Here is a 21,534-nt window from a genome sequence, read left to right as displayed (position 1 = left end):
CTGGTTCCAGATTTGTTTGAGCTCTTGTCAAATGACAATAACGTGAGAACAATTCCATAAGGTGAAAAGAAACAGACTGGCACCCAGGCGAAAAAAAACAATAGGCCCTACCTGTCACTTTTTGCATAACTGGTCAGGATACTGGCATATCATTGGATGGGCTGACTTTAAGGATTTGGATAAAAGGGCAGACGATAAGCAATTTCTTCCTTTTTCCACTGTGCACGATTGCCTCTGACAATCTCATCCTTAAAATGTTATTTTCCATAGACTTTTAATCATTTACCAACTTAATTTCTCACGTTTATTTTGAAAATGCCTCTGAAATTCGAACTTGGTCCTGGCAGGATGATTGGGGGTTCTAACCCCTGTTTCATTATTGCAGAAATTGGACAGAACCACCAAGGAGATATCGAAATCGCAAAGAAAATGATCAAGATGGCCAAGGTAATGGAAGCTAAATGAAGAGACATTGTAAGACTGTAAGGACTGGTTTCCTGTACACAGTTATGGACAAAAAGCATGCTGAATACAGAATATGGTCTTCATTGAAAGTATTTTTTTTGTCCAGGACTAGGCTTAATCTGTGTTAGCCTAACTGCCCTTTAGTGTGGTTTAAGCTTCAGTTTAATACAATAGATTGGGTGACAAGATTGTCTGGGAGAATCGGATAGAAAGGCACACATATACATGTATGAGTGTGGGGCAACTTAGTCATCCTGCATCCCTCCCATGTAAATCTTCCCTTAATAACCTCAAATCAAAAGCTAATGTAGAAATGGCATGACTGAGGGGAAAGGTATTTTCTGCTATGATCCTGATAGTGTACTGCTGCTGTGCATGGATTTGCACAGTGTGTGTGTGTGTGTGTGGGTGTGTGTGTGTGTGTGTGTGTGTGTGTGTGTGTGTGTGTGTGTGTGTGTGTGTGTGTGTGTGTGTGTGTGTGTGTGTGTGTGTGTGTGTGTGTGTGTGTGTGTTTGATGCTATTACTCATGTTGGCATCAATTCACAGGACTGTGGGGCAGACTGTGCCAAGTTTCAGAAGAGTGAGCTTGAGCAACAAGTGTGCTCTGGAGCGTCCGTACACCTCCAAACAATCCTGGGGAAAGACGTACGGAGAGCACAAGCGCCACCTTGAGTTCAGTCATGAACACTATAGAGAGCTCCAGATATATGCAAAGGAGGTTGGAATCTTCTTCACCGCTTCTGGAATGGACGAGGTAAGAGGTTATTCCATGATAAATGTCTATTGAATTCGTCTGCTGTGACTGTGTTTATATTCCGGATTTCAAGCAAAACATGCATGACTATCCCAACTCCTTTGCATCGCTTGTTAGATGGCTGTGGAGTTCCTGGATGAGCTTGATGTGCCCTTCTTCAAAGTGGCCTCATGCGATGCCAACAATTTCCCCTGTCTGGAACTGACTGCAAAAAAAGGTTAGTGATTTAAGTTAACACTGTGTTATATATGTACTACATCTTTGCCACCTGTTACTGTGGTAGAAGTTAAATGTTACCAATTTTATGTTCTCTGAATGTGCAGTCAACATGTGTAATTTGCGGCATATCAGTAAAGTTAGTTACTGTTGAAATTACAACTCTGTTTAACCTCAGGACGGCCTATGGTGATATCCAGTGGGATGCAGTCAATGGCAACAATGAGACGGGTCTATCAGACCGACAAGGAACACAATCAGAACTTCACCATCCTACAGTGCACCAGTGCCTACCCATTGGACCCTGAGGATGTCGACCTACGTGTCATAGCAGTAAGACTTCCCATTGGTTTATTACAAGGAAAGGGTTGTCAGGCAGGAACAGCAAGTTATCTGTTGTCACCCCAGAGTAACATCATAAGGAAACATAGGTTGAGTCAAGTGCACAGCGATGAGAGAGAGGGAGAGGGAGAGAGAGAGAGAGAGAGAGAGAGAGAGAGAGAGAGAGAGAGAGAGAGAGAGAGAGAGAGAGAGAGAGAGAGAGAGAGAGAGAGAGAGAGAGAGAGAGAGAGAGAGAGAGAGAGAGAGAGAGAGAGAGAGAGAGAGAGAGAGAGAGAGAGAGAGAGAGAGAAAAAAAACAACAAGAATTTGACATATTTCTGTTCAGGCCACCACTGAAGGAAATGAATTGACCAATGGAATTTTACTCTTCCTTTTCCTGATACTGTAGGAATACCAGAAGGAATTCCCTGATATTCCCATCGAATATTCTGGCCATGAGAGGGGAATCAGCACCACCGTGGCAATGGGGGCAAAAGTCGTGGAGCGTCACGTGACCCTGGACAAGAGCTGGAAGGGCAACGACCACGAGGCGTCACTGGAGCCTTCTGAGCTGACAGAGCTGGTCAGAGCCATCCGCCTGGTGGAGCGGGCCAAAGGCATGGGCATCAAACAGATGCTACCCTGTGAGAAAGCCTGCCATGACAAGGTGAGTTAGCCTCGGGAGGTTTAAATGAAAATAAATATGACATCATTTTTGGAGACTGTTATTACTGTGAATGGTAAAGGGAAAATATTTATTTAGTATATTTTGACATACAGTGCATTCAGAAAGTATTCAGACCCCTTCCCTTTTCAACATTACGTTACGTTACATTACAGCCTTATTCTAAAATGTATTAAATTGTTTTTTTCTCTCTCATCAATCTACACACAATACCCCATAATGACAAAGACAAAAAAAGGGTTTTAGACATTTTTTCTAATTAATAACAAATGTAAAACTGAAATAACACATTTACATACAGTACCAGTCAAAAGTTTGGACACACCTACTCATTCAAGGGTTTTAATTTATTTTTACTATTTTCAACAAAACTATAAAATAACACATATGGAATCATGTAGTAACCAAAAAAGTGTTAAACAAATCAAAACACATTTATATTTGAGATTCTTCAACGTAGCCATCCTTGCCTTGATGACAGCTCTGCACACTCTTGACATTCTCTCAACCAGCTTCATGAGTTAGTCACCTGGAATGCATTTCAATTAACAGGTGTGCCTTGTTAAAGGTTAATTTGTGGAATTTCTTTCCTTCATAATGCATTTGAGCCAATCAGTTGTGTTGTGACAAGGTAGGGGCGGTATACAGAAGATAGCCATATTTGGTAAAAGACCAAGGCCTTATTATGGCAAGAACAGCTCAAATAAGCATCATTACTTTAAGACATGAAGGTCAGTCAATCCGGAAAAAAAGTTTTAATCAAGTGCAGTCACAAAAACCATCAAGCACTATGATGAAACTGGCTCTCATGAGGAGCGCCACAGGAAAGGAAAACCCAGAGTTAACTCTGCTGCAGAGGATAAGTTCATTAGAGTTAACTGCACTTCAGATTGCAGCCCAAATGAATGCTTCACAAAGTTCAAGTAACAGACACATCTCAACATCAACTGTTCAGAGAAGACTGCATGAATCAGGCCTTTATGGTCTAATTGCTGCAAAGAAACCACTAGTAAAGGACACCAATAATAAGAAGAGACTTGCTTGGACCAAGAAACACGAGCATTGGACATTAGATCGGTGAAAATCTGTCCTTTGGTCTGATGAGTCCAAATTTTATATTTTTGGTTCCAACCGCTGTGTCTTTGTGAGACGCAGAGTAGGTGAACAGATGATCTCCTCATGTGTGGTTTCCACCGTGAAGCATGGAGAAGGAGGTGTAACAGTGCTTTGCTGGTGACACTGTCTGATTTATATAGAATTCAAGGCCCACTTAACCAGCATGGCTACCACAGCATTCTGCAGCCATACACCATCCCATCCGGTTTGCGCTTAGTGGGACTATCATTTGTTTTTCAACAGGACAATGACCCAACACACCTCCAGGCTGTTGTAAGGGCTATTTGACCAATAAGGAGAGTGATAGAGTGCTGCATCAGAAGACCAGGCCTCCACTATCACCCAACCTCAGTTCAATTGAGATGGTTTGGGATGAGTTGTACTGCAGAGTGAAGGAAAAGCAACCAACAAGTGCTCAGCATATGTGAGAACTCCAAGACTGTTGGAAAAACATTCCAGGTGAAACTGGTTGAGATAATGCCAAGAGTGTGGTAGCGATTACAGTCTCAAGTCTTCTTGGGTATGACACTACATGCTTGGCACACCTGTATTTGGGGTATTTCACCCATTCGTCTCAGATCCTCTCAAGCTCTGTCAGGTTGGATGGGGACAGCTAGACAGCTATTTTCAGGTCTCTCCAGAGATGTTCGATCAGGTTCAAGTCCGGGCTGTGGCTGGGCCACTCAGGGACATTCAGAGACTTGCTCGAAGCCACTCCTGCGTTGTCTTGGCTGTGTGCTTAGGGTCGTTGTCTTGTGGGAAGGTGAACTTCGACCCGGTCTGAGGTCCTGAGCGCTCTGGAGAAGGTTTTCATCAAGGATCTTTCTGTACTTTGCTCAGTTCATCTTTCCCTCGATCCTGACTAGTCTCCCAGTTCCTGCTTCTGAAAAACATCCCCACAGCATGATGCTGCCACCACCATGCTTCACAGTAGGTATGGTATTGGCCAGGTGATGAGCGGTGCTTGATTTCCTCCAGATGTGACGCTTGGCATTCAAGCCAAATAGTTCAATCTTGGTTTCATCAGACCAGAGAATCTTGTTTCTCATAGTCTGAGAGTCCTTTAGGTGCCTTTTGGCAAACTCCAAGCGGGATGTCATGTGCCTTTTACTGAGGAGTGGCTTCAGTCTGGTAACTCTACCATAAAGGCCTGATTGGTGGAGTGCTGCAGAGATGGTTGTCCTTCTGGAAGGTCCTCCCATCTCCACAGAGGAAATCTGGAGCTCTGTCAGAGTGATCATCGGGTTCTTGGTCACATCCCTGACCAAGGCTCTTCTCCCCCGATTGCTCAGTTTGGCCAGCTCTAGGAAGAGTCTTGGTGGTTACAAACTTCTTCCATTTAAGAATGACAGAGGCCACTGTGTTCTTGGGGGCTTTCAATGCTGCAGAATGTTTTGGTACCCTTCCCTCGACATAATCCTGTCTTGGAGCTACAGACAATTCCTTCGACCTCATGGCTTGGTTTTTGCTCTGACATGCACTGTCAACTGTGTGACCTTATACAGACAGGTATGTGCCTTTCCAAATTATGTCAAATCAATTTAGTTTACCACAGGTGGACTCCAATCAAGTTGCAGCAACATCTCAAGGACGATCAATGGAAACAGGATGCACCTGAGCTCAATTTCTGTGTGCTTAGAGTCACAGACTTTGAGTAAAGCCAGTGTCTATGTATGCGGATGACTCAACACTATACACGTCAGCTACGACAGTGACTGAAACACTCAACAAAGAGCTGCAGTTAGTTTCAGAGTGGGTGGCAAGGAATAAGTTAGCCCTAAATATTTCTAAAACTAAAAGCATTATATTTGGAACAAAACACTCACTGAATCCTAAAGCTCAACTAAATATTGTAATAAATAATGTGGAAATTGAGCAAGTTGAGAGGACTAAACTGCTTGGAGTAACCCTAGATTGTAAACTGTCATGGTCAAAACATATTGATGCAGTAGTAGCTAAGATGGGGAGAAGTATGTCTATAATAAATTATGCTCTGCCTTTTTAACAACACTATCAACAAGGCAGGTCCTACAGGCCCTAGTTTTGTTGCACTTTGACTACTGTTCAGTCGTGTGGTCAGGTGCCACAAAAAAAGGACTTAGGAATATGGCAATTGGCTCAGAACAGGGCAACACGGCTGGCCCTTGGATGTACACAGAGAGATAATATTAATAACATGCATGTCTATCTCTCCTGGCTGAAAGTGGAGGAGAGATTGACTGCATCAATACTTTTATTTATGAGAGGTTGAATGACATGTTGACTGCACCGAGCTCTATCTAAACTACTGGCATACAGCTCAGACACCCATGCATACCCCACAAGACATGCCCACAAAAGGTCTCTTCACAGTCCCCAAGTCCAGAATAGACTATGGGAGGCGCACAGTACTACATAGAGCCATGACTACATGGAACTCTACTCCACATCAAGTAACTGACTGAAGCAGTAAAATGTGAATAAAAAACAGATACAAAAACACCTTATGGAACAGCGGGGACTGTGAAGCAACACAAACATTGGCACAGGCACATGCATACAAACACACACGATAACATACGCACTATACATACAGTGGGGAGAACAAATATTTGATACACTGACGATTTTGCAGGTTTTCCTACTTACAAAGCATGTAGAGTTCTGTCATTTTTATCATAGGTACACTTCAACTGTGAGAGACAGAATCTAAAACAAAAATCCAGAAAATCACATTGTATGATTTTTAAGTAATTAACTTGCATTTTATGGCATGACATAAGTATTTGATACATCAGAAAAGCAGAACTTAATATTTGGTACAGAATCCTTTGTTTGCAATTACAGAGATCATACGTTTCCTGTAGTTCTTGACCAGGTTTGCACACACTGCAGCAGGGATTTTGGCCCACTCCTCCATACAGACCTTCTCCAGATCCTTCAGGTTTCGGGGCTGTCGCTGGGCAATACGGACTTTCAGCTCCCGCCAAACATTTTCTATTGGGTTCAGGTCTGGAGACTGGCTAGGCCACTCCAGGACCTTGAGATGCTTCTTACGGAGCCACTCCTTAGTTGCCCTGGTTGTGTGTTTCGGGTCGTTGGCATGCTGGAAGACCCAGCCACGACCCATCTTCAATGCTCTTACTGAGGGAAGGAGGTTGTTGGCCAAGATATCGCGATACATGGCCCCATCCATCCTCCCCTCAATACGGTGCAGTCCGTGCTTCACGGTTGGGATGGTGTTTTTGGGGTTGTACTCATCCTTCTTCTTCCTCCAAACATGGCGAGTGGAGTTTAGACCAAAAAGCTCTATTTTTGTCTCATCAGACCACATGACCTTCTCCCATTCCTCCTCTGGATCATCCAGATGGTCATTGGCAAACTTCAGACGGGCCTTTACATGCGCTGGCTTGAGCAGGGGGACCTTGCGTGCGCTGCAAGATTTTAATCCATGACGGCGTAGGTTTTCTTTGAGACTGTGGTCCCAGTTCTCTTCAGGTCATTGACCAGGTCCTGCCGTGTAGTTCTGGGCTGATCCCTCACCTTCCTCATGATCATTGATGCCCCACGAGGTAAGATCTTGCATGGAGCCCCAGACCGAGGGTGATTGACCGTCATCTTGAACTTCTTCCATTTTCTAATAATTGCGCCTACAGTTGTTGCCTTCTCACCAAGCTGCTTGCCTATTGTCCTGTAGATCATCCCAGCCTTGTGCAGGTCTACAATTATATCCCTGATGTCCTTACACAGCTCTCTGGTCTTGGCCATTGTGGAGAGGTTGGAGTCTGTTTGATTGAGTGTGTGGACAGGTGTCTTTTATACAGGTAACGAGTTCAAACAGGTGCAGTTAATACAGCTAATGAGTGGAGAACAGGAGTGCTTCTTAAAGAAAAAGTAACAGGTCTGTGAGAGCCGGAATTCTTACTGGTTGGTAGGTGATCAAATACTTATGTCATGCAATAAAATGCAAATTAATTACTTAAAAATCATACAATGTGATTTTCTGGATTTTTGTTTTAGATCCCGTCTCTCACAGTTGAAGTGTACCTATGATAAAAATTACAGACCTCTACATGCTTTGTAAGTAGGAAAACCTGCAAAATCGGCAGTGTATCAAATACTTGTTCTCCTCACTGTACACATGGATATAGTACTGTAGATATGTGGTAGTGATGGAGAAGGGGCCTGAGGGCACACAGTGTGTTGTGAAATCTGTGAATGTATTGTAATGTTTTTAAAATTGTATAAACTGCCTTAATTTTACTGGAACCCAGGAAGAGTAGCTGGGGATCCATAATAAATACAAAATACAAATTTCGAGTTTCATAGCAAAGGGTCTGAATACTAATGTAAATAAGGTATTTATGTTTTGCAAACATTTCTAAAAACCTGATTTTGCTTTGTCATTATGGGGTATTGTGTATAGATTGATGAGGAAAATGTTTTATTTAATACATTTTGAGTTAAGCTTTAACATGACAAAATCTGGAAAAAGTCCTGGGGTCTGAATAGTTTCCCCATTGACATTTGTATTAATAACTTTCTCAAAAAATTGTTATATTCACTTTCATTTATAAGGTAGGCCCATTATGTTTGTCATAAACCTCCCTTACATCAAGTATTCTCTTTGTACTGTATAACCTACAACAGCACATACTGTAGGCGGAAATCTCCATATTATTTTCTCTTCCAGCTCGGGAAGTCAGTGGTGGCTAAGGTGGCGATACCGAAAGGCACGGTGCTGAGTATGGATATGCTGGGGGTGAAGGTGGGCGAGCCGAGGGGCGTCTCTCCTGAAGACATGGGTCAGCTGGTGGGCAAGGCCGTCACAGCGGATGTGGAGAAGGATGGAAGCATCACGCCACGTATGGTGGACGGCTACAACAACAAGGGCTGACATACATGTTAACATGCTGACTAGAAAAGTGTTATGATACTGATGGTATGTGAGGACTGATGTTCTGTTTACATTTCTAGCATTGTGGGTAGATGGAGTAGGCCTACATCTTCATCTAGTGGTCATGTCGGCATTGTAGCAACGCCTAACCTTCATCATTTTCCTCACTTTAACCTGTCTCCTAACCTGCTGTTATTTCACCTAACCTAATGTGTTGGTTCCCCTAATCAGCCACGTTAATTACCGCAACCCGCTATGTAAACAGACCATCAATCCGACATACGGTCAGTATCACGAGACAGCCACGTTAACTGCGGAAGTGTGACAAAATGAATGTACCCATTATTCAATCATGTAACTGCTCATGTGCATCAATGGGCGTCTGCATAGCCAGGCGGTAAATAGAACTTGGTTATATTTCAGACCCTTAATGCCTGCAAGTCCCGCCTCTCCCATCTACTCATTGGTTTTCACGAGCACACTTTAACCCACGTGGGTGATTGAAAGATGAACGAGAAGAAATGAATCAAAGAACTCTATCTAAAAACGAACTAGTTTTCCCCTTTCAACTGTGGATTAATTGTCGGAGTAGAGAACATGATTTTGTATGACAAAAAAAAATTCTGCAAAGATCCAGCAAAAAAATGGACCCTATATTTCAACTAAACTAACAACCCAATGTTTATGTCTCAGGACAAATTAGCTAGCAATAGTTAAATATCCATGAATGAGTCGTGTGTTTCAACCTGTCCTCAAATTAATATACTGTAGTTTGTTTTGCTAATTTAACCTGCTTGTCATGAACGTGTCTGATGGGGATAGTCAAAATCAACATGTGTATGTACTTGAGGGGCTAGTTTGGTGAAGCTGCCACACGCATGCATTCGCATGTTGATTTTGTCCATCCACATCAGATGCGATCATGACACTCAGGTTAAAATATCAAAGCCAACTGTGAACAAACTATATTCAGCTGTGGACAGGTCGAAACAATCATGAACATTTAGGTAGCTAGCTGTTGCTAGTTAGTTTGTCCTGGGAGATTAATATTGAGATACTATTTTACCTGACGTACAAAGAACCAGCTAAAAACAGGAAAATATGCATAATTTTGACCCGGAGTCGTACAAAATCGTGTGTTTCTCTACTCCAACGATAAATCCACAGATGAAAAGGGAAACCTAGTTAATTATCTTTAATGAATCTCTCCTCGTGTATTTCAAGCATCAACGTGTGTTTGTATCTTTTTCCTGATATCCAATGAGGCGACAGTCAACACACCGTGCATCTCAAATAGAACCAAGTTCTATTGTAGCTCTTGGCTACGCAGAGGCACGTTCAAGCACGCGAGAGATGTGGGGGAAATGATTGAATAACATGTAAGTGTAACAACTTAAACTAAAGTAAAAATTAAATAATTAAGAAAAACATTTGAAAAACTATACTGAAACTACAATTTAAGGCCTTTATTTTTTTACTACTGGGGTTTTCGACACTGATGTGTATAAACCATGAATTACTGACAGGGGGCGCTGTATTGAGGCCACCGCATAGCCATCTTGGCACTCCTCATTTGTAAAAATATTTTGGAAGCTATAGAAATTCATTTATTAATTAATTTATTAATTAGTTTTTGACATGTGTATTATATTACACACACCTTAAAGCATACGTTGAAATTATATTATGTGAGCTAAACATAAAAAATGAAAAAATATATAAAACATTTCTTAGTCTTTTTTTTTATAGAGAGTACTACTTTTACTACTTCTACAACAACAAAACATACTTAAATACGTGTATTTTTTCCCTTTAAATATTTAATTGAAATACTGTAAAATTACATTCATTCCTATGGAGGACTGCTCCTACAACGGAGTACCAATAGCAATCCAGGGTATATACACGTCATTGGTTTTCAAGCTTCCGGCGGTTAAAATGCTTCCAGTAGATGGCGATGTTTTTGTGCATCACTTCTTCAGTGAAGAAAGTCAAAACCCCGTAGGAGATTATTTAGAGTCCATTGCTGGAAAGGACAAAGGGAAATGTATTGTAGTGTCAGAAGATGGCAGCCAGTGTGGAACAGAGATCAAATAAAATCAAGATAAACAAGTTGAGACAGCCTCCAGCTATTAGTAGCTCCACGTCAACCAGTTGCAGAGAGCAGAAACTTGGCAACCTCATTCAAATTAGTTTAAAAAGAGAAAAGAAGCACTGGTTAATTTATTCATTGAGCCTGTCAAGTCTAAAGACTATGCGAGGAGCCAGGAGTATTTAACACTACATAATAAGTGTTCATTGTTGGCAATTTAAAAACATTTGTGTGGTGGATTGTTGACCTGCATCATAAAAAAAACGGATGTTCATTTCTGTTTAACAAAAATATGACATAAACATAACATGGATTTTTTGCTGTTTTTGCTTTTGTTGCAGCTGTTTTTTATTAACCTTATTTGAAGGTGTTAGTGAATCATACGTTTAACCTTAATAACTCTGGCTGAAAATGTTATTAGTTACATAATATTTACACTGCGTCACAAGCGTTCATTGTGGACAATTTAAAAAGGTTTGTGTGGCGGACTATTGATCCTCATTCCTCTAAAACTGATGTTAATTTTGGTGTAACAAAATACACCTGGCTGTCATCCAAAAATGGGTTTTTCAGTTTCAAAACTCTACAATATTACATAAACATAGCATGTGCCTTGACTTAATTTGTCGTCGTCCCGCCCTTCTTTGTCTTTCACTCAGATAAAGGTAAAGGTAGGCTACTTGATTCTTTTAACATGTACTACTAAAGTTTAAAAAAGCTTTGGATTGGTGTAAACATGGGCAAGAGAGTTTCCTTTCACCATGTTTATTGCACCAGTCTAGGCTATTATTCTTTTAAATCAAAGTCACATCAAGATTGAGCTAACCAAACATATGACCTGGCCCATCACTTTACGTTTTAATGCCCCCCCATTGGCACGAAGTGACATCCCCAAAAACTATACTATAGGCCTAGTAAACATAAATGGCTCCCAGTATTCCACCAATAGGCTACTTTCTGTCCCTAAAATTAAAACTGAAACGAAATAATACATAAGCGAAACTGAATAAAAACTAGTACATCAAGTCTGAAAACGAACTAAACTAAACTTAATTTCAAATAAAAATCTAAAAACAAATAAATGTTTTATATTAAATTACAAAACCAATTACCTGTGAGTGAATGGAGAACCTTTATTTTGAAACATGAGTGGAGAGGAACCCATGTGGATTCCGGATGTGCAACGTGTAAATTAGCTCGAATTTTTCCGCGAGAACCCACACCTGACTGTCTTTGTACTACTGGCTCAGAGCAAGCGAACATCTTATCGCTACAAACATTTTAGGAAACCGCATTTATCACATTTCCAAAATGCCTCTGAAATTCGAGCTTTGTCCTGGCAGGATGATTGGGGGTTCTAACCCCTGTTTCATTATTGCAGAAATTGGACAGAACCACCAGGGAGATATCGAAATTGCCAAGAAAATGATCAAGATGGCTAAGGTAATGTTAGTAGCATGCTTTAATCAGTTATCTTAACTCAGCTGCTGTATTGGGGACCATGGTACTGACTTACTTGCTAGTAAACTAGCAGCTACTTTAGTATAAAGTAGATTCCAGTGCCCACAGAACTGTAAAATGTCAGTAGCTCTGCTGCTAACTGCTCTGTTGCTTGCTGGGGCTGTATTTAAAATCGTGACATTGAGACCATGGGCATCTATTGGTCAATTTAGTAAGGACTGATAATGGTGGATACGGAATTCCTGCCAGAGATGTGGCATAACAGATACCCAACCTCATACTCAAAATTATCACACCATTTGACTGTTTTATGAAAAGGCAGTGGGTGTGTTAGCTACAGATTTACGTGATAATGTGATTTAACCAAAGATTTTTGGTATCCATTCAAGTTAAGTTTAAGCTTTTTAATTTCACGTGCACAAGTACAGTGAAATGGCTTTCTTGCCTTAGTTACAGGTTAGGTACTGTTTGGTGTAGCACAGTGACATTTCGACCAACCTTAAATTGGCGATACTATCTTTGTTTTTGATTCAGCCAAACATGTATCTTCTAAAATGTCAGTGTCCAGTTGCAGGTGATGCGTTTTTAAATGTATTAATGTTGTGCTCCATGAGTAATCCAACAATGTCTTTGTCGCCATCTTGTCTATTTCAAATCTAATCTCATTGTTGGAGACAGGTGAGTGTCATCATGACATGTGGCACTTTGGTGTGTGGACCCACCTGTTTCAATCAATGAGAGAAGATTTGAAACAAGGTTCCCTCACCCTTATTGGTAGCACATTTTACAACTATGTGACCCTACTCATATTGAAAATCAATTCACAGGACTGTGGGGCAGACTGCGCCAAGTTTCAGAAGAGTGAACTTGAGCACAAGTTCAACAAGCGTGCCCTGGAGCGTCCGTACACCTCCAAACAATCCTGGGGAAAGACGTATGGAGAGCACAAGCGCCACCTTGAGTTCAGTCATATACAATACGTAGAGCTTCAGAATTATGCAAAGGAGGTTGGAATTTTCTTTACTGCTTCAGGAATGGATGAGGTAAGAATGATGGTGATGTGGAATAGGCCCGTAGAGCCCCATAGTGAAGGTGTCATAATACCCATTAAATCTAGCAGTCAAATAGGGAAATGGTTCCAATTGTTTCACAATTTTTTCCCATTGGGAATTTTTAGGAATGTAAAAAAAAAAAAAAGAAGGGCTGTGTTTCCTGTATCCTTACCCTGGCGTGATGTTTTGGTAACCATGTACATCTCAATCTGACAGGGTGACTTTTATTAATATATTCAGCTCTATTTACACTCAGATTCGAAAATGCTAATTAGCATCAAAGTAGACATGCAAAACTACAAATCCCTGCACTCCTGAACTTCATCTCTAACTGACACCTTTGCTGACAGATATTGTCAATTTAAAACTTGCACAAGACAGTTCACAGGATTGTACATTTTAAGGAAGTGTAGCCAATTTATTCATTAGTACATTTAGCTAACATTAGTACATTTATCCAGAGATTCTTACCTTTGCCTCGACTCATGTCATCCAGTTCATGGTATTTGTAGTTCTTTATGATAGCCACATTAGCAGCTAATTAGCATTTCATTTTTGTGGGGTAAATACAGGCAAGTATATTGTTACGTCACCTTGTCCTAGAGAGATTTACACGGTTATCAAAACAGCACACCAGGGTAATCCTACATGAAACACAGCCTTTTATTTTAAGTGTTACTAATACAAAAAGGCACTCGCACATCTGAGCAATCTTATTTGCAGGTGCATGGCATCAATTGAACAAGATGAAGGAAAAGGAAACCGCACACTGCTCTTGATAGTATCACCGATATTTAATAAGCTTACGTATCGGCCACCTGGTCAGTCTATGGCATGGAAATAGCAGGTCTGCTAAATAGCAACCTGCTATTTCCATGACATAGACTGACCAGGTGGCCGATACGTAAGCTTATTAAATATCGGTGATACTATCAAGAGCAGTGTGCGGTTTCCTTTAACTTAATTTTAAGTGTTACTGAAATCCCCTATGGGAAAAATGAATGGGGGAAAAACAATTGGAACCATTTCCCTGTTTGACTGCTAGGTTTATTGGGGGCTATTATGACTCCTACTGTGGTACTATATTGAATATGCCTTTATAATGCATATAAAAACTGTTAATCTCTTGTTAGATGGCTGTGGAGTTCCTACATGAGCTTGATGTGCCCTTCTTCAAAGTTGGTTCAGGGGACACCAACAACTTTCCCTATCTGGAAAAGACTGCAAAAAAAGGTCAGTGATTAAACTTTACAGTGTGATAGATATTTGTTGTCTTAGGTTGCTAAATTAACATTTTAGCTTCTGAGGTATTTTGATTATTTGGTCTACTTTATACCCCTGAAAGTGTAGTAAAAAATGTTGAATATCAAGGATAAAGCGAAGTGGTTTTTTGCTGTTGGTGAAATTAATCTCAAATCTCTGGTTTAATGCTAGGTCGCCCCATGGTGATATCCAGTGGGATGCAGTCGATGGAGACAATGAGACGGGTCTACCAGACAGTCAAGAAACACAATCAGAACTTCTGCATCCTGCAGTGCACCAGTGCCTACCCATTGGAGGCTGAAGATGTCAACCTGCGTGTCATCGCAGTAAGAGTTTTTCATTGGTTTAAACGAAGGAATTGTTTCAGGCAAGATCAGAAAGTTGGCTGTCAACTTTGTCACCCCTAAACACACGGTGCATCTTATTTCTGTTATAAGTCAATGGACCGTTAGTGTTAGTCTGTGGTTAATGCTAAATCCAGAGAGAATACATGTTTAGAGGCAGGAAAATGACACATAATCTTGTTCATAGGAATACCAGAAGGAATTCCCTGATATTCCCATCGGATATTCCGGGCACGAGTCTGGGGTCCACATCTCCGTGGCAGCAGTGGCGCTGGGGGCAAAGGTCATTGAGCGTCACGTGACCCTGGACAAGAGCTGGAAGGGAAGTGACCACGAAGCTTCTCTGGAGCCCTCTGAGCTGACAGAGCTGGTGAAAGCCATCCGTTTGGTGGAGAGGTCTCTGGGGACGAGCATCAAGCAGATGCTGCCCTGTGAGAAGCCATGCCACGATAAGGTACTTCCTGGATGGGCACTTTTCATTGTGTTCCAACAGATGACGTTATTCTTACCACATAGCCTGACGGCTAACTGTAATGATTAATGGCAATCTGATGCAAGACAAGGGGGTCATTTTTTTTACAAACATTATTTAAGCATTTATTCCAATTCAGGGGTGGGTGTGTGTTAGGGCTAGGAGTTTTCCCCCCTAATCTTGTCACCTGACCTGGAAAAACTCTGTACCTTATAGGCTATGTGATCTTTGATTTTTAGGGTTTGTTGATTTACCCAAGTACTGGGCCCAATAATGTTGCTTCAAACAGGAAAGGATGTCAGATCTTCTTTTAATATATTGATTGTGTTCTCTTCCAGCTGGGGAAATCAGTGGTGGCCAAGGTGGCGATCCCCAAAGGCACGGTGCTGAGTATGGACATGCTGGGGGTGAAGGTGGGAGAGCCGAAGGGTGTTCCCCCCGAGAACATCTTCCAGCTGGTGGGCAAGTCCGTCACAGAGGACGTGGAGGAGGACGAGAGTATCACCCCAGACGTGGTCGAAAGCTACGGCAAGAAGATCAAGTGCTGAGTTGAGTAATCACCCTTGTAACACCCTGGCAATAGCCTACTGTAACCATTGTAATACCTTAACCACAATAGCAAACAACACAATGCACTTTTACAGGCTGTGAAAAGTGAAAAGGTGATTGTGGGAACATCGATAATACAGATATTATTTAGAGGCCTAGAAGTTTCAGTTGACGGGACATGTTTTATTTTTCTGGTTTCATGTTTATTTTTTTTACTAGATGGAAACAAACATTCAATGAATCAGACTTGACTGAAAGTGCCTAGTTAAGAAGAGAAAATACAAACTATGTTCAGTAGTGACTGAAATGATTGCGTTCTAATTGAATGTTTAACTGTTCATGTATAAATGAAATGGCCATCTGTTAAATTGCACAATTAATTGCACTACAAAAATGTCAAATACAAAATGCCAAACACTAATGATTGTCATCTTTACCTTTTTCATCCGAAATCACACTCCTTGATTGCAATTATATTATTTTGTGATAAAATTCTGGTACAAATCAGTGTCAAAAGTGAAAACATACCGTATGTACAGTACCAGTCAAGTTTGACACTCCTACTCATTCCAGGGTTTTTCTTTATTTTTACTGTTTTCTAAATTGTAGAATAATAGTGAAGATATCAACTATGAAATAACACATGGAATAATGTACTAACAAAACGCGTTAAACAAATCAAAATATATTTGAGATTCTGTAAAGTAGCTACCCTTTGCCTTGACAGCTTTGCACACTCTTGGCATTCTCTCAACCAGATTTACCTGGAATCCATTTGAAAACGAAAGATCAAGAAATTATACTCTAGATATGAAAGTGTTTTACTTTAATGTGGCTGTCTAAAGTTAAGATGTTATCTGTAATCTAAGTGTCCTCAGCAATCTACATACAATACCCAATAATGACAAAGCAAAAACAGGTTTTTATAAATCTTTGCAAATGTTTTAATTAAAAACATACCTTTATTTACATATGTATTCAGACCCTTTGCTATGAGACTCGAAATTGAGCTCAGGTGCATCCCGTTTCCATTGATCGTCCTTGATGTTTCTACAACTTAATTGGTGTCCACCTGTGGTAAATTCAATTGATTTTACATGATTTGGAAAGGCACACAACTGTCTATATAAGGTCCCACAGTTGACAGTGCATGTCAGAGCAAAAACCAAGCCATGAGGTCGAAGGAATTGTCCGTAGAGTTCCGAGACAGGATTATGTCGAGGTACAGATCTGGGGAAGAAAACAAATTATGTAGCATTGAAGGTCCCCAAGAACACAGTAGCCTCATTCCTAAAGGGAAGAAGTTTAGAACCACCAAGACTCTTCCTACAGCTGGCCGCCCGGCCAAACTGAGCAATCGGGGGAGAAGGGTCTTGGTCAGGGAGATGACCAAGAACCTGATGGTCACTCTGACAGAGCTCCAGAGTTCCTCTGTGGAGATGGGAGATCCTTCCAGAAGGACAACCATCTCTGCAGCACTCCACCAATCAGGCCTTTGTGGTAGAGTGGCCAGACAGAAGCCACTCCTCAGTTAAAGGCACATGACAGCCCGCTATGAGTTTGCCAACAGGCACGTAAAGACATGCCGACCATGAGAAACCAGATTCTCTGGTCTGATGAAACCAAGATTGAACTATTTGGCCTGAATGCCAAGTGCCACGTCCAATGGAAACCTGGCACCACCCCTACGATGAAGTATGGTAGTGGCAGCATTATGCTGTGGGGATGTTTTTCAGCGGCAGGGACTGGGAGTCTAGTCGGGACCGAGGGAAAGATGAACGGAGCAAAGTACAGAGAAACTTGATAACCTGCTCCAGAGCGCTCAGGACCTCAGACTGGGGACAACAACAACCCTAAGCACACAGCCAAGACAATGCAGGAGTGGCTTCGGAACAAGTCTCAATGTCCTTGAGTGGCCCAGCCAGAGCCTGGACTGAACACGATCGAACATCTCTGGAGAGACCTGGAAATAGCAGTGCAGCAACCTGACAGAGATTGAGAGGCTCTGCAGAGCAGAATGGGAGAAACTCTCCAAATACAGGTTTGCCAAGCTTGACACGTCATGCCCAAGAAGACTCAAGGCTGTAATAGCTGCCAAAGGTGTTGCAACAAAGTACTGAGTAAAGGCTCTGAATACTTATGTAAATGTTTTATTTTGACCTAAATATTCAAATTTCTAAAAACCTGTTTTTGCTTCGTCATTATGAGGTGTGTGTTTTTTTTCTCCCTCAATCAATTTTAGAATAAGGCTGTAACCTAACAGTGGAAAAAGTCAAGGGGTCTGAATACTTTCCGAAGGCACTGTATATCCCAGCGAGCAAAACTGGTTCAAAAGACGTTAATGCAGCAAAACTGTTAAATACATTTTTAACCAGTTATGCTCACTAGGATGTGATAATATAACAAATCACTATGGTACAAGTAGGGCAAAATTGGGCATGTTATAAAGTTTTATAAGAAAATTACTTAATTGTTGTGATGTAATTATACTACTATAGTCAGGATTCTCCAAACCTTTTCCAAGTAAGCTAACGTCCTGTAGGTTTTCACTCCAACTATAGTCAAGCACAGCTGATTCTAATAATTAGTTGGCTGATGAACTGAATCAGGTTATTTACAACTGGGGTTGGACTGAACCTACAGGTCTGTCAGTCAACGGATTTAAACCAATGGAAGCTCTTGGATATGGTCATGTGACGTGTAGAGAAACCCATCCCATTGGGCAGTAGCATCGTGAATCACTCATCGACAGGTCTGTCTTCCCTGCTCAAAGTTCACGATTTATAATCTGCAGGTTGTGCTCGGGCATTTGAAATCAATCAAGTCAGGCTAGTTTTCTACTACTCCTCCCAATGGCAGCCCCCATTAACAATGGGAGGATCAAATTATTGTGTTTACTGTATGTGTGTGAGAGAGGTGTGTTTGTGTTTCCAGGAGGTTGGGGTTGAAGAGGGGCCTTCAGATGGAGATGGGGCACGTGATAATCTTGTCTTCCAGCATGATGCTGGTTACCAGGAAGAAGATTTACAGTAAAAACATGAGGCCTCCCAGCAACTTGCTCATCTTGCAGGTGATGGAGATGATGACGAAGAGCAACATGATGAAGAGGAGCACGATGGCGCAGAACAGGCTGTTGCTGCTCACCTGCGCTGCCTTGAAGTCATTGACTAGGCCGTAGATGAGCCAAGGGAACGGCTGGCTGGAAGGGAAGACGGAGAAACAGAGGAATCACATGCACTGTCTAGAGGCGTGATTAAAATTGAATGTCATTTTTTGTCAACGAATTACATAAAATAATCAGTAATGTCAAAGTGGACATTTTTTTGTAAAATAGTGTTTTTATATATATATATGAAAACACTATCTTGATTGCATAAGTATTCAGCCCCCTGAGTCAATAATACATGTTCAAGTTACATTTGGCAGTGATTACAGCTGTGAATCTTTCTAAGTAAGTCTCTTAAGAGCTTTGCAGATCTGAATTGTACAATATTTGTACTTTAATGTTTTTTTTAAATTTTCATGCTCAACTTGATTGTTGATCATTGCTAGATAGCCATTTTCATGTCTTGCCATAGATTTTCTAGATAATTTAAGTTAGCTTTAACTAGGCTACTCAGGAACATTCAATGTCATCTTGGTAATCAACTCCAGTGTATATTTGGCCTTGTGTTTTAGGTTATTCTTCTGCTGAAAGTTGAATTTGTCTCCCAGAAAGTAGAGAACCAGGTTTTCCTCTAGGATTTTGCCTGTGCTTAGCTATATTCTGTTTTCATTTTATCCCCCCAAAAACTCCCTAGTCCATGCCGATGACGAGCATACCCATAACATGATGCAGTCACCATCATGCTTGGAAATATGAAGAGCGGTACTCAGTGTTTTGGATTTGGCTGAACATAACGCTTTGTATTCAGCACATAATGTTAATTGCCCACCCAAAACACTCTAGCTTTTCGTTTGTAATGAATTTGTAAATATTTCTTAAAATATAATTACATTTTGACATTATGGTGTATTGTTTGTAGGCCACTGACCTAAAATCTCAATATAATCTGGGTACCAGTCTCTGGTTTACCACTCACTGTAATCCATGCAGGGCCGGCTCTAGCCTTTTGGGGGTCCTAAATTAGATTTTGTTGGTGGCCCCCCACCTCGTGGCAAAACATTTTAGTAGTCCCCCCTCTTGACGGGTGAGAGAGAATGTACATTTCCTGCAATTCTATACATTTTGCAATGGGGTGGAGAGAAAATGGTGCAGCTTTATAAAAATGTATGCATATGATGCCATGCCACATGACAATTATTTTGTTTTCATTTATGAGTACATCATACAGCATTTCACAAACAAATTGCAAGCAAAATACAGTACAACAAACAACCAAGCCAATAAGAATCTCAAATCAATGTCCTACTACATAAAAAAACATGAAGACAAAATTAAAAAGTGTTGAGAAAAACAATCAAAATCCCCTACAAATGAATGTCATATATACACTGCTCAAAAAAATAAAGGGAACACTAAAATAACACATCCTAGATCTGAATGAATGAAATATTCTTATTAAATACTTATTTCTTTACATAGTTGAATGTGCTGACAACAAAATCACACAAATATTATCAATGGAAATCAAATTTATCAACCCATGGAGGTCTAGATTTGGAGTATCAACCCATGGAGGTCTACACTCAAAATTAAAGTGGAAAACCACACTATAGGCTGATCCAACTTTGATGTAATGTCCTTAAAACAAGCCAAAATGAGGCTCAGTAGTGTGTGTGGCCTCCACGTGCCAGTATGACCTCCCTACAACGCCTAGGCATGCTCCTGATGAGGTGGCGGATGGTCTCCCGAGGGATCTTCTCCCAGATCTGGACTAAAGCATCCGCCAACTCCTGGACAGTCTGTGGTGCAACGTGGCGTTGGTGGATGGAGCGAGACATGATGTCCCAGATGTGCTCAATTGGATTCAGGTCTGGGGAACGGGCAGGCCAGTCCATAGCATCAATGCCTTCCTCTTGCAGGAACTGCTGACACACTCCAGCCACATGAGGTCTAGCATTGTCTTGCATTAGGAGGAACCCAGGGCCAACCGCACCAGCATATGGTCTCACAAGGGGTCTGAGGATCTCATCTCGGTACCTAATGGCAGTCAGGCTACCTCTGGCAGGCACATGGAGGGCTGTGCGGCCCCCCAAAGAAATGCCACCCCACACCATGACTGACCCACCGCCAAACCGGTCATGCTGGAGGATGTTGCAGGCAGCAGAAGGTTCTCCACGGTACCTCCAGACTCTGTCACATGTGCTCAGTGTGAACCTGCTTTCATCTGTGAAGAGCACAGGGCGCCAGTGGCAAATTTGCCAATCTTGGTATTCTCTGGCAAATGCCAAACGTCCTGCACGGTGTTGGGCTGTAAGCTCAACCCCCACCTGTGGACGTCGGGCCCTCATACCACTCTCATGGAGTCTGTTTCTGACCGTTTGAGCAGACACATGCACATTTGTGGCCTGCTGGAGGTCATTTTGCAGGGCTCTGGCAGTGCTACTCCTTGCACAAAGGCGGAGGTAGCGGTCCTGCTGCTGGGTTGTTGCCCTCCTACGGCCTCCTCCACGTCTCCTGATGTACTGGCCTGTCTCCTGGTAGCGCCTCCATGCTCTGGACACTACGCTGACAGACACAGCAAACCTTCTTGCCACAGCTCGCATTGATGTGCCATCCTGGATGAGATGCACTACCTGAGCCACTTGTGTGGGTTGTAGACTCCATCTCATGCTATCACTAGAGTGAAAGCACCGCCAGCATTCAAAAGTGACCAAAACATCAGCCAGGAAGCATAGGAACTGAGAAGTGGTCTGTGGTCACC

At 41.7% G+C, this 21,534-nt stretch overlaps 1 protein-coding gene and 1 pseudogene across 2 annotated transcripts; both read left to right on the top strand.

Annotated features, from left to right (window-relative positions):
• Positions 1–348: 348 nt before the first annotated feature.
• Positions 349–10,844, top strand: LOC129841089 (sialic acid synthase-like; annotated as a pseudogene).
• An 861-nt stretch (positions 10,845–11,705) lies between these two features.
• LOC129840954 (sialic acid synthase-like) lies at positions 11,706–19,967 on the top strand. 2 transcript variants are annotated; one of them, XM_055909018.1, is made up of 7 exons: positions 11,706–11,969; positions 12,815–13,030; positions 14,173–14,272; positions 14,474–14,628; positions 14,834–15,100; positions 15,457–15,666; positions 18,738–19,967. In XM_055909018.1, exons 1-6 carry the CDS (start codon positions 11,838–11,840, stop codon positions 15,664–15,666), a joined length of 1,080 nt encoding a protein of 359 aa, XP_055764993.1. In that variant the 5' UTR covers positions 11,706–11,837; the 3' UTR covers positions 18,738–19,967. The 2 variants fall into 2 exon arrangements, with proteins under 2 accessions (XP_055764993.1, XP_055764992.1); XM_055909017.1 differs by having other exon boundaries at positions 18,602–19,967.
• The last annotated feature ends 1,567 nt before the right edge of the window (positions 19,968–21,534 follow it).

The sequence above is a fragment of the Salvelinus fontinalis genome, chromosome 42 (genome assembly GCF_029448725.1).
Source record: "Salvelinus fontinalis isolate EN_2023a chromosome 42, ASM2944872v1, whole genome shotgun sequence".
Classification (NCBI taxonomy): domain Eukaryota; kingdom Metazoa; phylum Chordata; class Actinopteri; order Salmoniformes; family Salmonidae; genus Salvelinus; species Salvelinus fontinalis.
Note: the sequence above shows the minus strand (reverse complement) of the source record. Positions and strands in the feature narration are given on the sequence as shown.

Coding starts and splice junctions, on each gene's coding strand:
- LOC129840954 (XM_055909018.1), top strand. CDS start 11,838: ATGCCTCTGAAATTCGAGCTTTGTCCTGGCAGGATGATTGGGGGTTCT. Junction 14,629..14,833: donor TCAACCTGCGTGTCATCGCA/GTAAGAGTTTTT, acceptor TCTTGTTCATAG/GAATACCAGAAGGAATTCCC. Junction 15,101..15,456: donor AGAAGCCATGCCACGATAAG/GTACTTCCTGGA, acceptor GTTCTCTTCCAG/CTGGGGAAATCAGTGGTGGC.